Source organism: Triturus cristatus, chromosome 4_2 (assembly GCF_964204655.1).
Source record: "Triturus cristatus chromosome 4_2, aTriCri1.1, whole genome shotgun sequence".
NCBI classification, from domain to species: Eukaryota; Metazoa; Chordata; class Amphibia; order Caudata; family Salamandridae; genus Triturus; species Triturus cristatus.
In genome coordinates, this window is record NC_140586.1 from 419,820,922 (window position 1) to 419,838,484 (window position 17,563).

The 17,563-nt window shown below is 44.3% G+C and overlaps 1 protein-coding gene across 2 annotated transcripts in view; it reads left to right on the forward strand.

Moving 5' to 3' along the window:
• Window positions 1-17,563, forward strand: part of CDC14A (cell division cycle 14A) — a 515,591-nt gene that overhangs the window by 9,640 nt on the left and 488,388 nt on the right. For both annotated transcript variants that reach the window (XM_085601899.1, XM_085601900.1), the window contains exon 2: window positions 5,082-5,172. In XM_085601899.1, coding sequence (XP_085458025.1) covers window positions 5,082-5,172 — 91 coding nt within the window. The remainder of the gene's footprint in view (window positions 1-5,081; window positions 5,173-17,563) is intronic.

Here is a 17,563-nt window from a genome sequence, read left to right on the forward strand (position 1 = left end):
GAATTTTGTGTCGTCCATGCTACCCCTGACTCTATCCTCTTCCTTTTCCAAGAAATTGGTCAGTTAAATTCAAAATTCCTTTGGAGTGATTAAAAGAGCAAGGATCTCAAATAATGCCCTAAAGGAAGAGTTTCCTTCAGGGAGGTTGTAACTTCCCGCAGTGGAACCTCTACCAGTCAGTCTTCCTGACAGCCCAGGGCACATTCTGGCTAATCCCTGAAACACCAAACATCCCGTGCTGGCTGGCGATAGAACGCGACTTATGCTCCCACTTTTGTTTTTCATCGCTCATTACAATGTTGAGGTTTAAACTTTCTCAATCCCATCGTATTCCTACAGACACTGCTAATGCGTTGAAACTGCTTGACACCTGTATGCCGGAATCTATTCATAACTCTAAGTTGGCCTCATTCTGGCACATTTCTAAAATTAATGCAGAAGTAACAGCAAATATTGCACATTTTTAGGCTTCCACAGGCTTCGGGCTAATCTGGGATGTATTTGATAACCACAGAGATCCACTCTCTTTATCTGAATTGGCCAAAACATATAACCTTTCTAACCTAGACTTTTTCACCTTTCTAAAGATCAAAGTTAAACTGTCCAAACCCAATCATTCCAAATACTCGATCATGTCTGCCTGACTCGCTGCTTGGCAATTTTCAGGTCGTATTGCCTAGAGTCTGCAAAATCATATCCGACCTACACAAAAGTCCATATTTCACTCAAAATGGGCCAAACGTTTCAATACAGATGTATTTGACTACATCACTGATGAATACTGGAAAAAGATTGGAAAACTCTATGCAACAAAATTGCCCCTTCCCTTTAACAATCCACATTCATCACAATAAACCTCCTCCATTTGACCCCATCCAGAGTACCTAAGTTAAACTTAAGGCAAAACAACACTTGTTGGAATTGTAACCACAAACTGGGTTCACACCAAAATATGTTCTTTAAATGCCAACTTCTTGACTCATATTGGCCCCCGATCCAGGACCAGCTGTCTGTTATATTCAACATACTCCTAACACTGAACTTCCCCATGGTAGCACTAGGCCCCTGCACCTCAGCAACCTCTCTGAGCCTAAATACTAGCAACATGGCGTTGCTAGACCTCCTACTGACCATTCCTGTGATAGTCACCCTTTTCAAATGGAAATCATTTAATTATCTCTCATCACACCTGGCGGGCATGGGTTTCATATCTTAGAGGGGCACATAAATCTCAGACGATACTACAGTCCTACACTCAAATCTCCAGTGCACTATGGCGATCTCTAGATAAATATATAGAATTAAATACCAACGGGCCTACAGCTTAACCTCGGGCAGGTCCCAGAGACCAATCGCTCACTAATACTCAGGTGTCGGATATCCCACTCACCCGCCCCACCCCCACACAGAGTTCTCTTATCTCTTCTCTTGACCTTTAAGGCGATACACGCATATGGTATACACTTCATGGTTCATACACACTCAAGTGTTACTATTCCTACATGTTACTGTTGGCTCCATACCCACTTCTCTGTGTATTCTCCTAGACTCCTCTCAGGGTACGATTGTATGACTGTATTTAGACTCACTGCATTTTCTTGTATGATACTAATATATATTATATGATCACGATCGATTTGCTTGCCCATCCTACATTTGTATTGCAATGGTACCTGCTTGTATGTTCTATTATAAAACAAATACATTTGTATGATCAAAAAATGATTTTGCCTTTCACACTGTGACTTCCATTGTCTCCGTCCACGTGTCCTATTTTACCTTGGGCGGTAAGTCACGTTTTTGAACATTTCTAAATTTAAATCTATTAATTATAATTTTCCTAATGTTATTTCAAAATGTTCAGAAGTACCTAATTTTTGCTTTTCCATAGCTAACAAAATGGTAGATATTGATATCTTTGGATCGACACATGTCGGAAAGTTCTACGTCTTTAATGAATAAATACACAGAAATTTCTGATCCTTATTATGAGCATGTATTTACATTTATATGTTTCAGGTGCCTGGCAGTTGCTCTCTGCTTTTTAGAAAAAGTAATTTTGGCTGTGCCTTTCTGTTGGAGTAGTTCACATGGGGTCCTGAGCAAAGGGTAGATCACTGGAGTATTTGAGGCCTTTTTTTACTTTGACTCCCATACATTTTAAATGTATTGCATCCAGCTTCTAGTGTGGCTGCTAGGAGCCTGGTATTGGGAGGTTTTCGATGTTCTCCTTTGACGTTTAAAGGGGTCAACCAGTAGTCCTCAATAGCATATGATCCTAGTGCCTGACTCATTCTCTCACAAATCACTGCCTATTACATAGTGTTTAATAAGGGCTGTTATAATTGTATAAGAAAGACTTGCTCATCAGACTGAGACCCAAAGCAAAGGAGAGAAATGCCAACAAATAAGAATGAGTAAAAAGGTGGAAAACAGTGACAAAGGGAAAAAGCAGCGAGGAGAAACAACCTAAGAGATGGGTCGAAGATGTAAGGTGTTGGATGAAAAAGGTATGAGGTAGACTCAAGACCAGGTCATCTTAGTTTTTAGCTACTTTGGCATTTGCAATGCAATCATTGTGCTCATTATGGAAACTCGTAATTATTAACATTTTCTGCACATTTGGGTAGATGATTGAGGTTGCTCCACAGACCACTCTCTTACTCAGTTGCATGACCGATCCTGAAGAAGAGTGAAACTGTATTTCCCAGCACTCTTTGCATTCTCTGTACTGAAGTGAGACTCTTGAGCCAGTCAGCCATGGCAGTGTCCACGAGGCAGTGTACTCCGAACCTGCATGCCCCAGCGCACTTTGCATTCGCAACATCATTTGTTATTACCGGTTTTGTAATGCCTTATACCCCATTGGGCGGCATGCTCTGGGATGCTAAGCCATCTCAAAGTTTGTTTGATACGTTTGATTTTTCTGAGTTGTAGGGTCTATTGGTGGGAGGGTGTAAGGGGCATGGGAGGACTTACAAAAGCCTAGTCTCGTTCAGACCTCTGTAGTAGTTGATCATGATAATATAACTGCAATCCGACTGTGCATATGTTGACTTTTTTCCGTCTTGTAGAGCGTGGTTTTGATTAAATACTTTAATATTCAGTGGTTTTCCAGGTACTTGAAAAGCACACTGTTCTTATCATATCTGCTTTCATATTTTTCTGTAGTAGTTGCTTGCATAAAAAGCATCAAGGCACTGAGAAGCAGTATTGCCCTATTGTCATGAAAATTTGATGGCCTCTGCGTGCACATGATTCTAAATCCAAGGTTGTGCATACCCTACTGATCACCACTGTTGGGCCAGGGTTCAGGTTACTGCACTCTTTCCCCCTTCTTGTTTCTCAGACACAATAGACTTGTTTCCAGGTATATTGCAGTATATTTTGACTTGATTTGCCCAAAATAAAATGCCATTTCATTTACGTTTCATTCTTGTTAATATGAGAATCAAAGGAGGGGTGGGCCCAGTGACTCGCATCAGCACAAAGATACCAAAACTGCATCAACTAATAAACTAGGCCATGAACAACCTACCTCAAGAGGCCACCTACTATGTCTTTTTTCGTTTTAGTTATAGCTACAGCCTCTATCTCAGTTTGTTTTTATTGTGGCAAGCTAGCCAGCAGATATGGACCGTACATTATCATCAGTGGAGAGGATTTTAACTTTGTGTTTCTGATTGACATCCGACAAATGAAGTTTCACCCTTATCTGTGATGTTGGTCAGATCTGCTAGGCTAAAACATTGCTGCTGTTCAGAGTCACCAACCTGCATTTCTTCATCTTGTGAGTCACCAAGGGTTTCTTTAATCCAATTACAATTCATTTTATGAGACCATGTTGCACGGCCAGTAGTCGCTGTACTAAGAGGAGCTCGCTTGTTTTATGATGCTGCACAATCTTCCTCCCTTTCTGCACCGGAAAGGCAGCAGTGGCCATGTTGGGTTGGCTAAATTAGTGGATATATTTACTGTAATTAGCAAAGGGTGTTTTGTTTGCTTTAGGTGATTGAGGCAGGAGGTAAAAAGTAAAGCTAGTGAACAAAAGCGAGGACATTGGGAGGATATGACTGAGTAATTTGAGGCAGAGACAGTCATTTAGATGAATGACAGACCCGTAGATTGTATACTGTTGACCTCTGTGTCCACTAAGTATTGATTGTAGAACATGATCCCAGAGTTCTGCATTTTCTTTTTTAAAGATCTTGAATCCTATTTTGGTTTTAAGCTGTTTGCAGTCTTATTCGTATAGCATGGAGTCTCTAATTTGCTTTAATAACCTATATTTGGCGGTATTTCTAAGTTTTCAGAAAAGTGGTGGGTCCTTGTTTAGCATTTACACCATTGACCGGCTCCATCTTCATCCCATTTGAAGACCACCATTCTTTGGTTCTCAGAATGCCCCCCCCCGAATTTAGAATGTTATTAAAGTTCCTTCATTGAGTTAGGTCCACATTTAATAAACTACGTGTCACTCTGGTTACATAATTATTTGCCGCAGTTCTCCCCATATGCCGCAGTGTGAAATCTGCTGTAATGTGCATGAAATCTGTGTACTCTGCACATTTTATTGCAGGATGAATAATATAAAAGTATTTGTACATTTTCTGTGTAAGCTGATGGCATTGTCTGTCTTCTCCATATAGACCAGGAGGCTTACAAGCAAGTATGACTGAGCGTGAACTGTACCCAGAGCCAGGCTCGCCTGCGGTTCACATGCTCATTATGCTTAGTAAAGGAGATGTAGTTTATTATACGAAGCCTCTGCGAAGACATGGTCTGCAGAAAATGAGATTGATTTAATTTCTCGTGTGCAGCAGAGTGAAATGCCTTTCGAGGCAGACAGACTGTAGGAAAGAAACCAATTATAGCCAGCATGCCATCGACTGGTCCTCATGTTTCCCTCTAGTATAACTTGCAGGTGTCAACAATGCACCGTGTAATGGAATAAGCATTGATCCAACCAAACCGTGTCGCGGCCCTGGCCACTCCGTACATTAATTCTCAGAATTTATGCTCATGGATTTTACAGTTCTGTCGACTGTGTTTTCAATCTAGTTTTATCAACTGTCTTTCAGATCGATTATATTTTGCAACTCTGAGGAATAAGCCAAAGAGCACTGGCAACACCCACTATTTCTGTACGGACGAAGAGCTGGTCTACGAAAAGTAAGTAGATGCTACTCGTAACTGATGAGTTGTGAATGCTCCTTGGTTAGATGTGATTGATGGGATGTGATTTCATTAATGTCTGTGGTGGAAGAATCTAGACCACCCGACGAACATTGATGAGCTATGTCTATTGTTTTTATTTTCTGTTTGTTTAGTGCAATAATTCATTACGGAGTCTCAATAAGCTGTTGACTTGTTTTTGGGTGGGCTGGTAATTATGACTTCAGTTTTGTTTTTTACAAATGAGCCTGTCCTCTTCAAGGGTGTATGGCGGAAAAGGGGGGGGTGGAGCATTGAGGCCAGATGGTGTAGCAGAGCACAGCATCTTTTTCATTATAACATATAAAACAAAAGACCTATATTTTAAAGCAACATGGAAGGGGAAAAATGGAAAATGTGAGGGTCCTCTACTGTATTAAGACTTGTAAGCTATTAAGAGTTCCTGATAAAATTATCTGGATTTGCAATAGGCACATGAATGACTCTAGAAGAATTAGAAGAATCAGTAGTGTTCTCCTCTATCCAAATAACTGAACAACATATCCACCACTCAAATTACTTCATATTTCACTATACTAATTTTCAACACTACGCCTTTATGGGTTCCGGAGTAGCGTACTACTCACCAGAAAAGCGCTTCAACACACATCAGGGGTAACAGGTGCTATATAAAAGCAAACCTTTCTTCTCCTTCCATGCCTCCGCTATCCTTCTCACTCCAAATAACTGACAATATCCACCACTCAAATTACTTTCATATTTCACCATACTAATTTACCACTAATCCTTTATGGGTTTCCGGAGTAGCGTGCTACTTGCCAAAAAAAGCGCTTCAACACCCCATCGGGAGTAACCAGTGCTATAAAAATACAAACCTTTTTAGGTCTTGCGTGGCGTTGCTGCTTACTCAGCGAGAGATTTTGTGAATGAGGGGTTTTCAGAAAGGGACTCTAAGCCCCGCCCCTCATTTCCATTGACTGGCTTTACTGTTTATGCTAAACGGTGGCCTGCCATTGGAAATTAGGGTTTTTTGTTGACGCCCTTTCGCCTCCGTTCCAGACTGGCTCGCCTGCTTTGCTGCTGTCGCAAAGCACGTTCTTATCTTTATGGGGCCATTTGTTTCCAATTAGAAACACGTGGCCCCATAAAGACAAGAGATCGATGCTTGTTTATGTTTGATTCACTATAGAACTGTTGGATACTGGAGAACGACCCAATGGAGCTGGACCTCATGTTTTGTATAGACGAAGAAAACTTTGGCCAGATAAATGTTGTGCAGTTACATGAAAGTTAGTTTAACTTTAGTTTGCGTGTTAGGTTTGCGATCTCCTGTTAGACGCACCGCCATGACCCCTTTAGTTGTTTCTAAGTTGAAGCGCCGTATCGAACCAACATGTTCTCTACTTTCCTCTGGCATTGAGTTCTTCCAGTGGCATCATAGGTTACAGCGTAGCATAACCATGTCAGTGGTCCGTGAAGTGAGTAATGTACAGTTGTAAATCAAACTCTGCGAAGCGCTGACGTATGCGAAATGCTGTGGCATTAAAAGAAACCGATTGCTTCTAGCATTGAATTTAGAAATTGAAGTCTGAGCCGATAAAATGATACTTGGTGCGTCATAAGTGTGAACATGAGCGCGGGGATAAAGATTCGGGTACTGTCTCGTGGTTTGAATGCTTTGCAAGTCCTGCCCAGCACCCTGAGGGAAGGAACATGGTTCTGTCCGTTTGCCATAAAACTTTTCCACAAATGTTTGCCGCATATCACTTTCCCAGACGATAGCAAGCCATGAGTGAACGCTGAGCATCCCGTGCAGAAACATCTCTGCGGAGAATCAACAAGTTTACAGAGGAGGGCAGCAGCCACGGGCGTGGACCATGGGCGGCCATCTCCAAAGGGGGGGCTGCAGCAAACAGTCTTTTACCGCACGGGGGAGGGGGGGCACCTGCCATGGATTACCACATTTACCACATGATATTTGCATCCTTTACAGCAGGGCATGCGGCACCTGCCACATTTTACCACATTTACCACATATTTGCATCCTTTACAGCAGGGGGTGAAGCACCGCCACATTTTACCACATTATATTTGCATCCTTTACAACAGGGGGTGCAGCACCAAGATATTTTACCACATCATATTTGGATTTTTTTACAGCAGGGGGTGCGGCACCCACCACATTTTACCACATTTACCACCTGATATTTACACCTTTTACTACAGTCGTTTCACATCCACTGCTGATGCAGGATCTTAAGCCAGTGACTTTGCCACACAGACGTGCCCCAGGGGGCTTTTACCGGCAGAAACTATATCCTACGCGAAAAGCATGTATCCCAGAGTGCAGAGAGTGGGGAATAAAACACTTCCTTCCGCAGCCAGCAGGGCCGCGGGTTATAATAAGGTCTAAGGGCCGGGGATATGGACGCGCACAAACACAGGGTGAAGGTAGAAGTGCTGAGCTCTAACGGCTCTGTCCATGGCGCTTCCTTCAGGAGGGTGTCCGTGGGCTCTGGGGGCAGGTCAGGGCTTGAGGCCTTGTTACCCAGTGGGAGTGAGGGCCGCGGCCAGGCCACCCGTGACATACAGGCTTTACTCTTTCTACACTCTGGACTTTACCACACAGGGCCCCTGCCAGCTTTTACCACACTTCACCAGCAGGCCTTAGACCACAGGGGCAGGAAGACGCCCTCCCCCTAATCACACTGGGCCCACCATGCCTTTCACCTGAGGGGCAGGAGCACCCCCCCCCTCTCAGCCTGAGGGGCTGGGTTCACCCCGCCCCCATCACATGGGCTCAACCAGGCCTTTCACCAGAGGGGCAGAAGCACCGCCCCCCGCCCTTCAGCCCGTGGGGCTGAGATCGCCTCGCCCTCATCACACAGGCCCTTATTTTTACCACACTGGCTTCTTATCTCAAGGCTCCCTACTGACTCAAGGCCTCTTATAGGCGCCACCTCTTCTTCTTGGAGCTCCTTTTTGGGGGGGGGTCGTGAGTGACCTGTGGGGCTCAGGACCTCCGCTCCCCCAGAGGGCCCCCACACCCCCCTCCAAGGACAGCCGGTCACCTCTCTCTACCCCTCACTGTCCATCTTCTACCTCACTCTGTTCCTCACTGTCCAACTCTCACTGTCCAACTCTGTTCCTCACTGTCCTTCTTCCCTCCTCAGCCCCTCACTGTCCTCCTTCTTCCTTCCTCTGCCCCTCACTGTCCTTCTTCTCCCGCCTCTATCCCTCACTGTCCTTCTCCCTCCTCTATCCCTCACTGTCCTTGGTCTCCCTCCTCTGACCCTCACTGTCCTTGGTCTCCCTCCTCTGACCCTCACTGTCCTTCTACCTCACTCTGCTCCTCACTGTCCAACTCTGTTCCGCACTGTCCTCTTTCCCTCCTCTACCCCTCACTGTCCTCCCTCCTTTGTCCCTCATTGGTATTGCAATCTCTCTCTTCCATGTCTCATCCTCTCCAGGACTCTCTGCCTGAACCCCTCTCTCCCTGTTTAAAGGATCCAATTACAGGTCTCCCCTGCCCTCCCAGCAAACCAATCGCGTGCGTCTGAATCCCACCCTGTCTCCTCCTGCTCCAGGCTTGGGGCACAGCACCTGCGCAGACTTGAGGTAAAAGGCGGGAAGAGTGGCCGCCAGCATGAGCTCCACAGCCCCTTAGCTGCTGCACGCGCCCTGCACGTGTAGCATGCAACACAAGACCAGGCGCGAGGAGTGCGACATGCACATGCATGTAACACCACAGACCAGCTGCGAGGAGTGCAACATACACGTGATGTGGTTTTAGGAGTACTTCAAAGCAAGTTTGCTCAACCTTTAGAAGAACGTTATTTTTACTACAACCGGCCCAATCTACGTTTAATGGGACAGTACCAGCACTTCTCAGCGTGCTTGTTGAATGTTCATCCACAAAATACTAACACTTTGCGCAGGACTGCCTTACTTTAGTCGAGAGTACTTGTAATTCTCAGTAGAGCTGTTACGCTTTTAGTGGCTGAGTAGCATAGCACTACTATTTCTCATGGGCCTTGCAAAGAAGCTTTGTGTGTGTGTGAGTTGGCTAACCTTGTGCCAGATGGTAATTATCCCATGGCTCAAATGCCAAACTTTTTTGATGGTTAGTTGTGCCTTATTCGTGAATTAAACTCTTAGTTCTGGGCATAATTCGGGGCACGTTTTCTCTATTTAAATGTTGTCCTTCTGCTTTGTTACTTGTTCTCAGGATAAAGACCCCTTACTTGCAGAAAAAAGATTAGCGATTCACTAAGCTTTCTTTCTGTGAATAGGTTAATTAACAACAACTAAAGCAAAAGTGATCAAATAAAATAATTTGTGTAGAGGGCCTGGATAGTTTGGTATAATTCAGACAGGACACGGGTAGTATCTGGTGTTTATAACATCGTTGAGAGATGTCTGTGTCAATCTCGCCATGGAAATATCACAAATGACACTGCCATTAGACCAGGTTCAACAGCTCTTTTTTTTGACTAGTTTTGGTGACATTTTTGAATAAGGGTTTTGGTAGTGAATTGTTTTAATGTTTTTTTATGTTTTTTCAGGGAGTACATCTTTAAATATAGTTGACACTATGCGGTGTCCCATGTTTTTACTGGCACATGACACATTAGATCACCTTCAACCCACCCCCCAATCCATGTAATTTTTTTTACCCTGAAGCACATTTTCGAATCTAAAATAAGTAACCAGAAAAGTTACATGCAGTTCAATCAGATTTTTTTTTCGTATTTGCAAATCATTTCTGCAACTCCATAGGTCGGAAAATATTCCCAGTACAGATCACAGCGACCCTTCCGTTAACAGCGGCAGCGGACCTTTCTTTAGACGCCCCTCATCCAAACAAAGTGGCGTGGCCTCTATTAGCGTGAAAATGCTTTATGGGGCGCTTGAAAATGAGCATTCGTAATACAACAGGTCTCGCATTTTATAAACTTTTACCTATCGGTATTGTAAATGACAATGCCTTTTATTATTGTAGGTTTTTTAAACACCTAAATAGAAGGCATTTTAATTTACAATGCCAATAGCTCAAAATCTTGCAATTGCGAGACCTATTGCATTGCAAAAGCTTGTTTCCTCTTCTATCCTTCCAAATCCAAATATCTGACTAACTTATCCACCAAGTAAAATTACTTTAATATTTCACTAAGCTAATTCAACACTAATTCTCTATGGGTCCTGGAGTAGCGTGCTACTCGCTGAAAAAGTGCTTTAACGCCTCATCACGGGTAGTAAGCGCTATATAAATGCAATTACAATATTGGGCCTCACTGGAAGAAAATAATGTTGAAAATAACACCCCACAAGACATACCATTTTTATGCTAGTTAACCCCTTGTATGCGTCGGAGCTGTCCGACGCATAAGTGCTAATGTGCGTCGGACGGCTCCTGTGCGTCCGACATCATTGCACATGAAATCCCTTTGGTGCAAGCACCAGAGGGATTTCTTTTACTCCCCCCCCCCCCCCCCCCCCCAAAGACTCGGGAGGCTCTCGATTCTCCCCCCTCCCCCCACCCCCTGTTTCTGTGAAATGACGATCAGCGCGCATGTTGCGCTGACGTAATTTCACAGAAACCGAAACTGACAGTTTCACTTTCTACATGCTCAGGGGGCCACTGATCTGGCCCACTAGGCGCCAGCGATTACGCTGGCTTTGTTTATGCATTGGGGCTGCCCAGAATGGGCATACCAATGCCCCCACCCCCACAAAAAATAGCCACAGTCTTTCTGCCCCCTTGGAGGCATATCAGGGCAACCTCCCCCCCCCCTCCATTTAACCCCCTCCCCTGCCCCCCCCCCCCCCCAGTGCAGCAGAAAGCACACTAGGCAGCAACTTTTTTTTTTTTTTAAGCAAAGTGCCTACCTGTGGATTTTGGGCCCTGGCACATAGGGAAAACTAGCAAACATGTACATTTTTGAAAACTAGACACCAAGGGGACTCCAGGATGGGGTTGACTTGTCTGGCTCTCACCAGGTTCTGTTGCCCAGAATCCCTTGCAAAGCTCAAACTTTGTCCAAAAAAACATATTTTCCTCACATGTATGTGGTGGAAAGTTCTGAAATCTGAATGGATCCACAAAATTCCACCCACCCCGCATTCTCGAAAGTCTTGTCAGAAAAGTGGTACCTCACTTGTGTGGGAGGCCTAGTGCCCATGACAGGAAACTGCCCAAAACGCAACGGGAACACCACGTTTTCACAGTGAAAACTGACCCTTTTTTTGCAAAGTGCCTAGCTGTAGATTTTGAACCCTAGCTCTGCTGGCACATAGGGGAAACCTAGCAAACCTATACATTTTTGAAAACTAGACACCCAGGGGAATCCAGGATGGGGTGACTTTTCTGGCTCTGAGGTTCTGTTACCAGGGAATCCCTTGACAACCTCAATTTGTACACAAAATAAAAATAATAAAACACATTTTCCTCACATTTCTGTGGTGGAAAGTTCTGGAATCTGCGTGGATCCACAAAATTCCACCCACCTCATGTTCCCCAAAGTCTTCAGACATTCATAAGAGGTGCCAATGTATTTCAAGGTTCATATACATAAGGCCCATCAGTGGCTTCGCCATAACTTGAGAGCAAGCTGCCTGCATGGTTTGTACTGACTCTGCTTTTATGAGATCACTGAGAATTTAACTCGTGTCCCTAAACTTGTTAAGTTCTGGCCTAGGGCGACTGTGGTGTAAGCGGGGTGTATGATTATTCTGCACACAGAATTCTGTTGTAAAATTGAAGTTTCTAGCTAAGAGCTGTCGGAAGATGGGAATTACTGAGAAAATTAACTTTTGTGTGCCTTGAACTGTCCAACGCCATCACACTTCTTGCCAAGAATTTTATTTTGCTAATGATTAGTTATAATAAAATTCCTATATGTCATATGGAACACATGTCGAGACTAGTCTTCAAGGTCTCTTTTGGAGTTTACAGACACTTGTATTTACATTCTTACTTACCTAAACTATCTTCTTCAACATTATGAATCTTCTTTGATTGAATAAAATTGCCCTGTACAAGTCAAACAGGTTACAAGCAAAATGCATTGGCTGGCTATGTGTCTTTGTCTCTGAACAATAACGATTGGTGAAACCTTCTGGAGTCTGACGATTTCTGATTCTGTACGGATTACTACAGGACAGAGAATGGTCACTGTTCTGAAATAAGAAAAAGTTCCTTCTATATGCATTTACTTTGAGAAGCACGTCAACCTGCATGGACTTTGGTTTTGGACTAAAAAAAGATTCCACTGTACTTTCCCAGATTACATTCATAAGTTTCACTGTTGTAAATTTACTACAGGGGCGTTTTTTTACGAGACGCAGTTTTTGCTGTTGATGCCCTATATATCTTCACCCTGGAAAGGCCATACCTTGAAATTATCCGGGTCGGTTGTGCGACTGCGGTGTTTATTTCGAAGTCTTATACATGCACATTTTGGCAGTTGAAATGCAATGTTTTAACTTGAAATGGGGGAGTGGAATATATCTGTTTTTTTTTTTCTCCAAATTTTGGTTTCTTGACAATCTTTTGCCAAGTGAAGACACTGGTTTTGAACCTTATGATAAACTTAAGAATATTTTTTATGCTCTCCTCTTAATGGTATGTATGGAAAAAGTTCAAATGAAGGAAATTCAAAGTGACAGGCAGTATCTCATCATGATCAGCAGTCTTTCTAGTGCTAAATTGTAGCTAAGTGATTTTCCAAAGTCTAGAGTTCCTGTGGTCTTTTTATATGTTTAATTAACCTCACGTCACAGGTTTAAGTCCTTGTGGGTCCACTCAGCCTTTCATCTCCCAAGAGCGATAAATCAAGTATGATTGACTTGTACAAGAAACGTGATTGGCTTGACCCATGGGTATGGCATTAGTTTCCTTACGCTTGCATACTGGATCTTTCGTCTACCAAACTGCTGCTATCTATCGAGGTGAACAAGGACAGTTAGTCAGGAAAAATTACAGCAAATCATTTACTCTACTCTCTGTTCTCTGAGCTTGCCTTCCCATTGGTCACTGCCATTTTGGATATTCAAAAGGTTTGACTGGACTATTCAGTCCCCTTCCCTACCTAGCTTGGCATGTCTATGCATGCTTTGGTCTTGTGTACAATGCACATGCCTAACACAGATTTACGCAATCTTGTATGTTTTTAGGTCTTGCTACAGGCAGCTTTAGATACATTCATATTTTAGCCTGTCATATAGACACAGTGCTATTGACTAATAGTGCGTACTCATTCATTTATTTTACTTTGTTGTGACATTAACTTTCAATTTACAGCATTTCGTGTTCACATAGTAAAGGCTTGTGTGCGCATAGGCTTTATGGAATGAAAATATTGACATTTTGTCAAAAGTATCTACTATACAATATATGCTTAATATGCCTTTTAAGTTCCTCTATTACAATGCAGACTTCATCTTCCGATCCCTTTCATAACTTCTTTCCTTTCCATCTTAACTCTGCTAATGCAATCTTTTCAGCATGGGGCCCTAGTCCCAGCTCCCATGTTGTTGTAATCCACCTTGTTGCTTCATTATGGGATTTTCATTCTAAGATAACTGGGCGTAACCCACCAAACGTCACTCCACTGTTACTGAACGTTCACACTAACAATCGCACCAGACAAATTGGTATTGCCAAGACTTGTTTCTTTGCCTATATGTAGGCATTTGTATCTTGATGGACGGATGGATGGGTGTGGCGGTGCATTTTTGCATGGATGGGTGGATTGTTAAATGACCACATACATTTGCTATTCATGGTGAAAATGTTTTGCTGATTTTAAGAGGTTTAGTGCATTTACTAAATTGCCTTTTTGCTGCAGTTATTAGGTAGTGGTTACAGACTGCCGGTAACTGTTAACCACTTCATCTGTGGTCTATATTTGTGCTCTTGCTGCACCGAGCAGTAGCGCAGGCTGTTTTTATGTGCCATAAGACAGGTAATCGGCTATTAAGATGAATTACTCTAGTCCGAGGCAGTACTGGGTTTGTGGAAATCCAACGTATATCACTCACTCCCCCTCGGGCATGCTGTAAAATGTGCATTAAAAAACAAATATTGAAAGGAGGGGACCTGCTTTAGACAAAGCTCCAGCAATGTGTGAACATCTAGTGCAAGTGGCGGAAGACCCAACCACCATTTGCGCCTCACCAAGCCGTGATCAGGACACCTAAAGTCAGGCCCCCTTTTACATGGCTGGTAGATGTAGCATGGAGGCATGTGAAGGGGCAATGAAGCCAACCCTCAAACAAGCATGTGGAAAAGCACGTGGCTGTTTGTTTATTGCACACAAATGTATGGTCCCCTATGTCCTATCTGCCGCCAGACACCAGGGCCAACAGATGATTTTGCTTGGAAATGTGCAGTTTTCGGATTTGTTTGAAGATCCTGTAGTGCTTTGAATTCTGCCTGCATTCCTATGAGTTTCACCTCTCCTTTTCCGTATCCTCTTGTAAATCGGAAAGGAATTGGCCGCGGTTTCACTTTTCGAATTTCTTGATGGAGGTGGGACTTTAGTGGGGTCGCTGCAGGGAACTCCATTGGCTCCCTCCAGAGGGGCAGCAGCTTTTCTAGGCGGGTCTGTCTTCCTTTCAGGGCATCCCATTTTGGTTCGCCTCTGGCATATCGGGGCTAAAGAAATACTGTGGAGGTGTGACGTTGTGTGATGTTGACCTGCTTGCCTTGCTGATGCTCCTGTATTTTAACAGCGGTTGCTGGCATGGTACTGCATTTTAAAAACAGTTTCTAATGCTGTGGGCCATGCCACCCTTTACTAAATGTGGAGTTTTCAATAGCGTGGATAACCTGTATGGGGGGTGTTTTCGTTTAAAACGGGATGCGCTCGATTGTAGCTCACTTTCATACAAAGGGAAAGGGGTAACCTGTGAACTCTAAATAGAGACAAACCCATTTCCACTCCACTACTTCGTGAAACCTGCAGCTTACTCCATGAGCTGCAAGGGCAGGAGTTGATGAAAGCATCTGTAAAGTGATAAATGCGCACAAACCTCCTCTGAGTTCGAAGGCAGGCAGAGTCATTCAAGTTATCACCGTTGGCACTGAGTCAGGCCGGATAATGGTGCCCAAGTTTCCAAGGACCTTCCAGGGCCGGGCAGGCTTAGCACATCCGGCAGCTTCCTTCACGTGCAGAGTGAAACCGCTCCAAAGCAGCAGGACAAGCGTCCTTTGCATGCACGTAGCCAAAACGCACACCGCAACAAGTGTGCGCGGGGGAGTCGGGTCACTTTTTGACCTTTACTTGAACCCCTGCCGCAATTAGGCCGCTGTCCACTCAAAGAAGTTGCTCCACAGAGTTGTCAGTAAAGTTTGAGTTGCCTCTCCTTCGCTGGGGCTCGTGACTTCTGTTTCCATTTCAACCATTGCTAACAGTAGCTACCAAAAAGTAGACACATTGGTAATCTCATCGCGGGAAAGCAAATGACTCTTTTAACACCACGGCGACCCTTATTATCTTCAGTGTCAATCTAGAACCCGCGGAGTACATGGCGCTGAGGGCTGGCTGTCAGTTGTGCAGAGAGAAATCCGTGCCTGCTGAAAATCTGCCCAGCAGACCTGGAGCGGCCGAGAGTGACGGGCCCGCTGTGCACTATTCATAGCCACCGAGGAACAGCCTGGCGGTCGCCGCTGCTCCAGGGGAGGGTGACGGAGGCCTCTGCTCTGCGCCTCAGCCTTAGCAGTGCTGCAGGTTACAATGTTGTATATCAGACGGATTGTGTTGGAGCAAAACAAATATACAACTGCATTTTATTTGCTTCATTGTCATAACTTGTGAGGCTGGAATTACACCATGTTGGTGGTTGAGAGGAGCAAAGGACTACTGCTGTTTTGTATGGCTACCAGCTTCAGTGGGCTACTGAATGAAACGTGGTCCTTTTTAAAAATTGTCCCACGGTGAACCTCCACTCCGGCCGCCTTCTCCCTGCTTAAGACCTCCTGTGAGGAGGCTTGGAGTGAGCCACTCTGCTCTGAGAAGCAAGTTATGAAACCGGCACACAGTGCTCTCCTTCAAATGAGGTATTTCACGCCGCAAGGTGCAGGCGTGCTACGTGGCTGCTAGGGCTTTTACTTGTTTAAGTTGACGCCTGCTTTTTATTTTCATAACCTTTGACTACACTTTGATTGGACTGTTTTTGAAGAGGCATGTGGCAGCGAATTGCCTAACACAACACACAAAGTTACTCAAGTCTATTGCAGTGATCTTTAGTTTCAGTATTGGTTATCTACCAAGTGTTTGTTGCTTTAGAAATGTGAATATTTTTCTAATAGGTCCTCTTTTGTCACCTGTAGGTCTATTTTATGTCTTATGCATGCGAATTGAGATTTCTCATGCACTGTTTTTGTAAGAGAGTAGGATCTGCTTCTTATAGTTACCCCCACTTTTTGCTGATGTAACACTGTTTTCGACTTAGTCTGACTGGGGTCTTGCTATCCAGGACCCCAATCTAGCTGCTTTCTCCTCTAAATTGATTGCATGTACTTTAGGTACACTCCAGATTGGATTCTGAGGTACCAAGTCCCTAGTATATGGTATACTATGTACCCAGGGCCTACGTACCCCAGAGGCCTCCCAGGGGCTGCAGCATGTATTGTGCCACCTCTGAGAGACCATTCAAAATGACGCCACAGGTCTGCTACAGCAGTAGGTTCACTATATCTATTCTTTATCACTGCACATATAAACCTATCAGTCACCCTTATGGCAGGCCTTATCAATTATGAAGGCAGGGTGCTGGGTTTTATGCGAGAGGGTGCCCTTGCATGAGCAGAGCCCCTCTGCAGCCTTCGGAACCTATTTTCCGTTTTTTTTTTTGTGATGCAGCGCACCATATATATTTAAGTGCATTATAACCTTGCGGTAAATGCTAACTTTAAAACGACTGCATAGAAACATGTCATGTTTGATGTCAAACACCTTGGAATCCTACCTCTCTGCCAGTAACTGGCGGGGAGGTATGATTCCATCCTCCTAGAGGGACATATGTTACACACCGGGCTACCCAGTACCAGTTTTCTTGACCTGGACATCACAAAATGGATGCTGCCAGCCACAGACACGAGTCTGCCCTCCTACTGCTGAGCCAAGCTCGAGCAGGGGAAGGCTTAAAATTATGTTTCCTGTCACAGGGAGGTGTGACCACCTCCCAGACAGGCTTTAGTGTATTGGGGCTGGGTGGGTGTGCTCTGAGAGTGCTTTGATGTCTGCACTGGGGGCACATTTGGTGTTCCTGTGAATAGTCCAGCTCAAACCAGTTGCAGGAGCCATTTGCTCCTGCTCTGGCGCGAAACTGGACAAAGGACATGGGTGTAGCCACCCCTCTGTCCTGACCCTCCCATAGGTGG